The sequence below is a fragment of the Chinchilla lanigera genome, unplaced genomic scaffold, assembly GCF_000276665.1.
Source record: "Chinchilla lanigera isolate Chin_1 unplaced genomic scaffold, ChiLan1.0 scaffold00074, whole genome shotgun sequence".
Classification (NCBI taxonomy): Eukaryota; Metazoa; Chordata; class Mammalia; order Rodentia; family Chinchillidae; genus Chinchilla; species Chinchilla lanigera.
Genome location: NW_004955475.1, coordinates 8,688,163 through 8,698,029, shown reverse-complemented (window position 1 = coordinate 8,698,029; position 9,867 = coordinate 8,688,163). Strand labels below are relative to the sequence as shown.

General features: G+C 42.5%; 1 protein-coding gene across 2 annotated transcripts; it reads left to right on the top strand.

Annotated features, from left to right (window-relative positions):
• The first annotated feature begins 5,019 nt into the window (after positions 1-5,019).
• Positions 5,020-9,563, top strand: Pja1 (praja ring finger 1, E3 ubiquitin protein ligase). Of its 2 annotated transcripts, none has more exons than XM_005401596.2 (2): positions 5,020-5,159; positions 7,297-9,563. In XM_005401596.2, exon 2 carries the CDS (start codon positions 7,364-7,366, stop codon positions 9,140-9,142), a length of 1,779 nt encoding a protein of 592 aa, XP_005401653.1. In that variant the 5' UTR covers positions 5,020-5,159; positions 7,297-7,363; the 3' UTR covers positions 9,143-9,563. The 2 variants fall into 2 exon arrangements, with proteins under 2 accessions (XP_005401653.1, XP_005401652.1); XM_005401595.2 differs by having other exon boundaries at positions 6,991-9,563.
• Positions 9,564-9,867: the final 304 nt, after the last annotated feature.

Below are 9,867 nucleotides of genomic sequence, written 5' to 3'. Positions count from 1 at the left end.
AGAGCAAGCACTAGAGAAACTAAAACTAAGAAGTATAATTTATATGCTTAGTGAGGAAATAAAATGAAAGCACATAAAATGCTCAATTAAAATCAGAGAAGAGAGAAAAAGAATGGAAGACAAAAAAAAAAGGACCAGAGCAACAGGAGTGCATATGGAACAGCTACAACTATGGTAGATAATAATCTAACTATGTGTGTTAATAGCCACTTTAAATGTGAATGGTCTGAATGCAGGAATTAGTACATAGGAGCTATTAGAACAGACTAAAAAACAACCTCCAGCTATATATTGCCTGTATGAAACAGACTTCACTATAAAGACACAGATAGATTAAAAGCAAATAGATGAAGAAAGATACACAATACTGACACCAATCAAAAGAAAAACAAAACAGCTATGTTAATTTCAGGCACAGCAGGTTTCAGGACAAGGAAAACCACTAGGGATAAACAGGGCCATTACATAATGATAAAAAGGGTCAATTCTTCAAAAAGATATAACAACCTTTAATGTGTATATTCCTAACAATAATGTCAAAAGACATGAGGAAAAAACTGATAGGACTACAAGCAGAAAAAATATGAATCCACTATTATAGTTGAAGATTTCAACACCCCTCTATCAATAATTGACAGATCCAGCAGGCAGAAAATCAGTAAGAACATAGTTGAACTGAATAGCACCATCAATCAACTGGATCTAATTGACATTTATAGACTACTTCATCCAACAACAGCAGAATACACATTCTTTCCAAGCTCATGTGGAACATTTACCAAGATAGACCACATCCCAGGCTACAAAACATGCCTTAACAAATTTACAACAACAGACATCATACAAAGTATGCTCTCAGACCACAGTAAAATTTAATTAACAACCAGTAACAGCTAGAAAATCCCAAAATATTTGGAGATTAAACAATATTTCTAAATAATACATAGGTTAAAGAAGTCTCAAGATAAGAAAATATTTTGAAATAAATAAATAAAAATGCAACTTACTAAAATTTGTGAGTTGCAGCAAAAGCAATGCTTAGAGGGACATGTGTAGTACTGAGTGCATACATTAGAAAATGAGAAAGATCTAAAATCAATCACCCAGTCTTTCACCCTAGAAACTAGAAAAAAAAAACAAATTAACTCCAAAAACTCCAGAAAAAATATAATAAAAATTAGAGCAGAAATCAATGAAATTTAATACAAAACAACACTAGAGAAAAATCAACAAAACAAAAACTGAATTTTTGAAAAGATAGACAAGACTGATAAGCCTCTAGATAGGAGAGTAAACAAAATTACTAATACCAGGAATGAAAGAGGGAGAAAAAATAAAAAAGAAAGAGGAGGTACTGCTAATTATGCCATGGGGTTGTAATAATAAAGATATATTATGAACAACTCTATGGCTACATATTTGATAGGTAAAAGGGACAAATTCTGTGGCTTGCTGTTAGAGAATAGGATATGGTAAAAGTGATGGTATATCTCTTCTGAGAGTAAAAGACCATCTCTTGGCCTGCTACCTCCCATCAAATACTATGTTGTGAGGAGACTCAGAAAGTCTGTAAATAGACCCACATGACAAAGAATCAAAGCCTGGCAGCAGCCACCTAAATTAACTTAGAATCAGACCTTATGGGATATGGTGACACATTCCTGTAATCCCAGTAGTCTTGGAGGCTGAGGCAGGAAGATTGCAAGTTTGAGCCCAGCCTACTTGACTTAGAAACTTACTGAGATGCTGCCTCAAAAAACTGGTTTTAAAAAAAGGGCTAGGGATGTAGCTCAGTGCAAAGACCCTAGGTTCAGTCTCCAGCATAGGGAAAAAAAAGCAAATGATACTGTAACAATGACAGATTGAGTGTAACCTTGAACCAGAGATAACTGACTAAGCCATGCCTGGATATCTGACCTAAAGAAGTTGTAACACAGTAAATGCTTGTTATTTTAATTTCTATGTATTTGGAACAATTTGTTATGCAGCAGTAGATAACTACTATACCTTCTGACCAGGAAATCCTACTTCAATATATCAACACTAATCGAAGCAGTTTTTCTAATCTTTTTACACATCAGAACATATCCTAGAAATCCTAATATAGTGGTACCTCGATTTATGAACTTAATTCTTTCCACGATTCTCTTCACAAAATCAGATTGGTCGAGAACCAAATCAAATCCAATGGTTAGGTTCACTGTTGACCTTATGGGGAAATTTGATTCAGTTCCTGTCTAATTTGATTTGCAACCAGAATCATGGAAAGAATTAAGTTTGTGAATGGAGGTGCCACTGTACTTGTACCATCTCACTGGGATAAGTAGATGTCTGTTATGGGCTAGAGATAATTGTGCCCACGGGTTGCAGCTGGGGAAGAGAGGCCCATCTTCCTGGAAGGCTGTGGGAATCAATCCACTGAAACACCCATAAACCAATTGAGAAGCTGTGCCCTAGAGAAACTCCCATATAGGCACAAGGAGCCATGCAGTAAGATGTCCATTGATTCCTCATAATTGTACAAGACAATTTAAATCCATCAGTAGGGAAAGAAGTAAATTGCATAATTTTTGCAGCAATTCTATACAATGAGTATGTTACAGTAATATTACACTAGATAATATTATCCAAAGATAATATTGAGTGAAAATTTAAGATAATATTGAGTGAAAATTTAATATTATCCAAAGATAATATTGAGTGAAAATTTAAGCTGTGAAAGGATGTATTTATCATTATACAGCCTATATAATTTAAAACATACAGATCCATAATCATAAAAACAGCATGGATAAAAAGGAAATACATCAACTTCCAAACGGGACTTATTTGCAGGAAAATAGTTAAGGTGAATAAGATAAACTGAGCATGATGGTGCATGACTGTAATCCTAGCACCTTTGGAAACTGAGGCAGGAAGCTTGAAAGTTTGAGCCTGAGCGATTAGCAACTGAGCCAGACCCTGTCTCAAAATAAAATAATAAATGATGATGATGATTATGATGATGATAGGCTGGACATGTAGCTCAGTGTGAAGCCCTACCACTATATTAGGATTTCAATCTCCAATACCAGAGAGGGAAAAAAGATGAACAGAATCAGGATATCAGCTGTAATTTTTTGTTCTGAAAATAGAAGGATCTGAGGACATAAGGGAATAAAGTTTGTTCAGTCTATGTGGCAGACACATTCAAATGTGTGTTTATGGGGCTGGGGATATAGCTCAGTGGCATAAGCGCCTGTCTGGCAAGCGTGAGGTCATGAGTTCGATCCCTGGTACCAAAAAAAAAAAAAAAAAAAGAGAGAGAGAGATTCAAATGTGTGTTTTACATTCTATTAGTTTCTGTATGTTTGAAATATTTAATTTTGGGGGGGTTGTTGATTTTGTTTTTTGAGACAGGATCTCACTATGTATGTAGTTCAGGCTGACCTTGAATTCACTATGTAGTCCTGGCTGCCTTTGAACTTGTGGTGATCTTCTTTCCTCAGCTTCCGAAGTCCAGGGATTACAGGCGGGTACCACCATGCTGGTGTTAGAAATATTTTAAATGTTTTTAAAAAAGAAAATGCATTCTCTCCGGGTACAAAAATGAATATACATTATGTCAGGCTTATTCATCATATTGTTTGACCTTCTTACGTTCTTATTATTTTGCTGTCTGATCCATGTGTACCATACAAGCGTGGGTTAAGTCTTCCACCCCAGTTGCAGGCTTACTGATCTTTTTTTAATATTTCTGATAGTATTTACTTCATGTATTCTGAAATCGCATTGTTTGGCACATAAATTTCCATGATTATATCTTTTCTGGAGAATGAAACAACTTGTTCTCTCTGATGCTTTTTACTTTCACCTCTTTGTTTTTGTAGTACTATTGCTAAAAGTCTCTCCCCTCCTTTCTTTCCTTTTTTCCCTTTTTGCTCTTTCCTTCACCTCTATCTTTCCTTTTCTTTGTTTTCTGCTACTCTTTAACTGGCATATATTTCCATTTTTGTTTCTGTTTTATGTGAAACTCATCTAAACTTTTAAAATGGAAAGCCCAAAATAAAAGTTTGCTTTTTAATAGGAGATGATAACCCACAGCATATATCAATATATTTGGATTTATTGTTGTTCTTGTGTTTTCTTTTTATATCTTTTCTTCTTGCACCCCCTACCTCATATTTTGCCCTTCATTAGAACTTTTGTTAGTTCCACGTGTTATTCCTTTAATGGTTTGAAATTTGTACACTCTACTTCTAATGTTTCCCCTAAACGTTTTTGAACTATTACAGTCTTTTTTTTTTTACAGTCTTTTATGTAAAAACAAAACTTTGGGCCGGGGATATAGCTCAGTGGCATAAGCCCTTCCTTGCCTGATAAGTGCAAAGTCCTGAGTTTGATTCCCGGTACCAAAAAAAAAAAAAAAAAAAAAAAAGAACAAAACTTTGCTGCTGTTGTGAACATGGAAACTCTTTACATTGATTTCATTTAAAAAATACCTTAAAACCGTATCAACCCCAAAGGCATACCTATGCTGTTTATTAAATTGTGGTGCAATAACCAGAATGTAAATTCACGTTCATGATTGATCCTTTCTTTTGAACAAGTTTGACTTTACAACGAACAGCAACAAATTCCACACCGGTTTCAATTTGTTTCAACCACCAGGTTTAAAAAAAAAAAGTTAAGCTTACTGGAACTCTAAATAGATGCACATTTTTAATACTCCCAGACAAACCATACCATATAACGTATGTGATACAGTAATATAATTACTCTCATATTGGAATTAATCAGAAAGGATTTGCAGATTTCGTTTTATTAAAAATAAACCAGAATCGAAAGGAATGTGGCTAAATGTTTAACATTTGTTAACGCTGGCTGTTTGGTACATTTTTGCTGTCCTTTTCTGCATCCTTGACGATTTCATCATTTAAAATGAAATAGTGCTCTCGGGCTCACCCGGGGTTGGTGAGAGCAGCCCCCTCCCCCGCGCGCGCCACATCCAGGGGGCGGGCTCCAGTGACGTCACAGTAACTTCCGCCGCAGTCATAGCCAGCCCCTCCGCTCCGTGCCGGGGGAGGAGCCCGAGACCCGGAGCGGCGGCTCTGGCGGTCGTGGCGATCCGAGGTCCAAGAGCTTTGCTCCTTAGAAGAGCCTGTGGCTGTCCCAACTGGGTGAGTGAAAGACGGATCGTGTCCGTGGTTCATCCCTGTGCTGGCGGTGGGGCGAGTCGCGGGGCGCGGGCGCGAGGGGCTGGGGGTGATCTGGGGACTCTCCAGGTTCGCCCCTCGGGAAGGGGTGGGGCGGAGGGGAACCTGCCTACAGAGTGAGGCAGTGTCCTCCGGCCTGAGGGGGGCCCAGCCTCCTTCGCTGACCCTTCGGCACAGCGCCCATGAGGGAGTAGATTTTATGGCTATCCGAGAGGGGAGTGGTTGGTGGTCGCGGCCTTCTGGCACTTCTACCCGCCGCTCTTTCCTCCCTCCTCGGCCGCCGTGAGGAATATCCCACCCCACTCCCTACTTTGCTGCTGTTTTGCCTAATGGTAAACGGTTAACATTTTTAGGTAAAAACAGTTTTCTCAGAAGAATTGTCAGGAAAAATAATTTATTCTTGTGGAAAAACTACGTTCACACACGTCCTTTCTTTTGCCCCGTTCCCTGCCACAATGATGGGAGTCTGCCCTTTGAGCTGGTAACATTTTCCTGACTCTTCTTACACCGCCCCCCGTGTTGTACCCGATGTGCATGCACACACACTGAAACCTTCCATGGCAGCCCCCTCCCTGCCCCTGCGTACTCGAGGTTCCACTGGGTCCCCTCCCCCGCGCATGCGCAAACATGCACACCCGCACCCTCTCACACACCCTCCCGTGCCTTTCCCTGACACACAGCACGCAAGCATTCACACATGACTTCAGACCTTCTCCTGCCCTACCCCATCCCTCACAACCTACCACATGCACACCTCTAGATCCCATCCCCTCCCTCCTCTTACGGGCTTCGGTCCTCTTGTATGCTCCAGCATGCATGCACACGCACACACCCTCCTTCTCCCTGCCTGCCATATGCACACATAAGGACATCCTTTTGTTGCTGGCCACTAAGACATACCCCCCCCCACGGGTCAGACACCCTTCTCAGATGTGCTCCTGCTCTGCCCACCAGGTGCATAAACGTCCCTCCTTTGCTGGTCCCCATGGTACACCCTCACACTGGTAGAAATCCTTCTCTGGGGACACTGCCCCCTTCCTGCCTGCTGTATTCACATATGTGGACAGTCTGATTGCTGGCCTCTGTGCCATCTGCCCCATGCACACATTTCTCTCTCGTATTGCTGCCACCCTGCCCTTCTTGCATTTGCTTACACTGACATTTCTTCATTTTTGCCTTCCGTTTTGACCAACACATACATACTCATGCACGCACAAACTCTCTCACTCTCCTCTCCATTGCCACCGTAGCTTTCCCTACTTCTGATGTACACATAACACAGGCTTCCTTCCATAATTCCAGCTGCCACACATACAGCTCCAACTACTCTGACTCCCATACTCATACACACCCCTCTCCTGAAGCCACCCCACTCATGCCTGCTATCTTTGTACCTATATTCAGAATATAGGTTCATTCTAGCACTACGCCCTTTCCCCTACACACATAGACATCCCTCCATTGCAGGATTGCTGGCTCCCTGTCCACCTGTCCGTCTCCTGATGGACAGAGGCACTCATGTACACACAATGATCTATATTTTCCACTCTTCCAATTTGCATTTCTCCTCTAAATCTGCAAGGCTCAGAAAAACACAGACATCTCATAAAAACAAACAAACAAATCCACAGCAGACTTTTCTCTTCCTAACTTTGGCACAGTTCCACAGTACTTCACCCACATTTCAAGTACCTCGTCACCTTCCACCTTCTGTCAGTCACATTCTCCCCCAAGTCTGGCCTTCCTACAAACCCAGTTTTGTAATCATTTTGCCAACGTTACAAATGTGTTCCAGGTCTACACCTGACAATCACTGGAATGCAACTTCAGGCCTTAGAAGAAAGTGAAACTAATTTAAAAGGCCCCTTATCCCAGTTACCTGCCTGCTGAAGTGAAAATAGATCTCCCTGCTCCTTTATTCTGAACTGATTTGACTTGTCCAGCTCAAAAAGGTACACAGGGAGCAGGAGCCCCTGCTGTATTGGAAGCCCTCCTAAGTCAGAGCCATGGGTCAGGAATCTAGTAAGCCTATATGGCCCAAACCAGGAGGGTATCAGTCTAATACAGGCAGGAGGTATGGAAGAAGGCATGCTTATGTCAGTTTCAGGCCATCCACCAGCCAGCAGGAAAGGATTGCCAGCCAGAGAAAGACTACATCCGAAGTCCCAATGCACAGATCAGCCCCCAGTCAATCCACCAAGAGAAGCCGGTCGCCATTTTCCACCACTCGTCATAGTTGGGACGACTGTGAGAGCTCAGGTGCCAGCCCGAATGCTGAAAATGAGGACTATTCCAGGTATCTGCCAAGAGAGTACAGGGCTTCTGGGAGCAGAAGAGGAATGACTTATGGACATGTTGATGCTTTTGGGGCAGATGATAGTGAGGAGGAGGGGGCTGGGCCTGTTGAGCGACTGCCAGTGAGAGGGAAGACTGGCAAGTTTAAGGAGGATAAGCTGTATGACCTGGAAAAAGGGGCAGAGTCTCTGGCAGGGGTGCCTCCCCACTTTGCCAGTTTCAACCACAACGTGAGAGAGGAGTTTGACAAGTTCGACCCATCCCCTGCGGCAAGACGCTCTGCTACCAGAGCAGAGTTTCTGAGACAACATAGCGTGGCTTCTCAGACATCTGTGGAAGACAGTGGAGACATCTTGGAGAGGGAGAGACAGGAGCATAATTTCTGTGCACAGGCCAGCAGGGCCCCTGTGAACATCTGTGATGGCAGGGAAAACACCCCAAAGAATGCAGAGGAACCAGTAGTGAGGCCTAAAGTCCGAAATGTGGCAAGTCCAAACTTCATGAAACCAAAAATATTTTTTGATACCGATGATGATGATGATGATGATATGCCACACAGTACGTCCAGGTGGAGGGACACTGTCAGTGCTGATGAAAGTCGCTCAGCTGGCCTAGCAAGAAGAGGCAGAGGTGAGAGTTCAAGTGGTTACTCTGAGCTGAAGTACCCTGAAGACAAGAGGGAAGCCAGGAATGACCAAGTGAAACCAGAGAAGGTGCCCAGGTGGCGACGAACCGTGGTTGACCCTGACTTCTGGACATACAATGAGGAGAACAACAGATACTTTGATGAAGACTCTGACAGTGAGAAAGAATGGATGGCTGCCCTACGCTGGAAGTATAGAAGTCGAGAGCAGCCCCTGTCATCCAGTGGTGAGAGCTGGGAGACTCTGCTGGAAAACGAAGAGCAGGAACCTCCACAAACTAGAGTGAGCATGAGTGCTGCTGGTGTCAGCTCTGGCCCCGGTGCCCAAGTCAGTGAGGTTGCCAGCACCAGTGCTGGTGCCAGTGCAGGTGCTGGTAGCAAGGGTAGTAGCTATCTTGAGGAAGTTCAAGAGCCATCCCTTCAAGAAGAGGAACAGCCATCCCTGGAAGAAGGAGAAATTCCTTGGCTCCAGTACAACGACAATGAGAGCAGCAGTGAGGGAGATAATGATTCTGGTCATGAGTTGATGCAGCCTGGGGTATTCATGCTGGATGGAAACAACAACCTCGAAGATGACTCCAGTGTCAGCGAAGACCTCGAAGTGGATTGGAGCCTCTTTGATGGCTTTGCTGATGGGCTAGGAGTGGCTGAAGCCATCTCTTACGTGGATCCTCAGTTTCTCACCTACATGGCCCTCGAAGAGCGCCTGGCCCAGGCGATGGAAACTGCCCTTGCGCACTTGGAGTCCCTTGCGGTGGACGTCGAAGTGGCCAATCCGCCAGCAAGCAAGGAGAGCATTGACGCTCTTCCTGAGATCCTGGTCACTGAAGATCATGGTGCGGTGGGTCAGGAAGTGTGCTGTCCAATCTGCTGCAGCGAGTATGTGAAGGGCGAGGTGGCAACTGAGTTACCATGCCATCACTACTTCCACAAGCCGTGCGTGTCCATCTGGCTTCAAAAGTCAGGCACCTGCCCTGTGTGCCGCTGCATGTTCCCTCCCCCACTGTAACGACTAGGGCTCTTTATTCCTGGTTTCATCATCATCCCCGTGTGAAACACACTACTGCGGGAGCCCTCTCAGAAGTCATGCAAAATGAAGCCAGTTGGTCAATTAAACTAAACCTGTTGATTCCTTGTGATTATTTCTAATGTGAAATGGCTGTGTATGAATGCATTAAAAATCACTTGTCATTTAGAGGTTAGAAAGGGCCAACTAAACTTTCTAAATGCTACTTGACATTTTCTAACCTGAAAGTTGAAATAATTCACATTTATTTTCTTCAGTAGATATGTTGCTCTTAATTGTAATGTCAAGTTTTACATGTTAAATATGTCCCAAAAGAAATCATTTTTGTTGCATGTTCCAGGTTAATGTTCCTGTAATTGCAGTGCTATAAAAGCTTATTAAAGTCTTTTGGTTTTACATGGTATAACAGGATTGTTTGGTTTTATCTGAGGTAGTGGTACCAAAAGTGACTTTATAGTCAGTCCCTTGTATTCATATAAAAAATGAGGGGGTGTCTTTTTTGTTGTTTTTTTAGTGTTCCCAACAGTAGAATAACTTTAGTTTTCACTCAAAATGCTGACCCCAAAAACAACATGCATGTGTGTGTGGGTGAGTGTGTGTCTGTAATGACTTTTTATTTTTTGTAATTTTTATTTATTTATTTTTGTAATGATTTTTTAAAGTAGGAATAAAATACATAATTGTCTACTATAGGGGAAAGGTAGAAT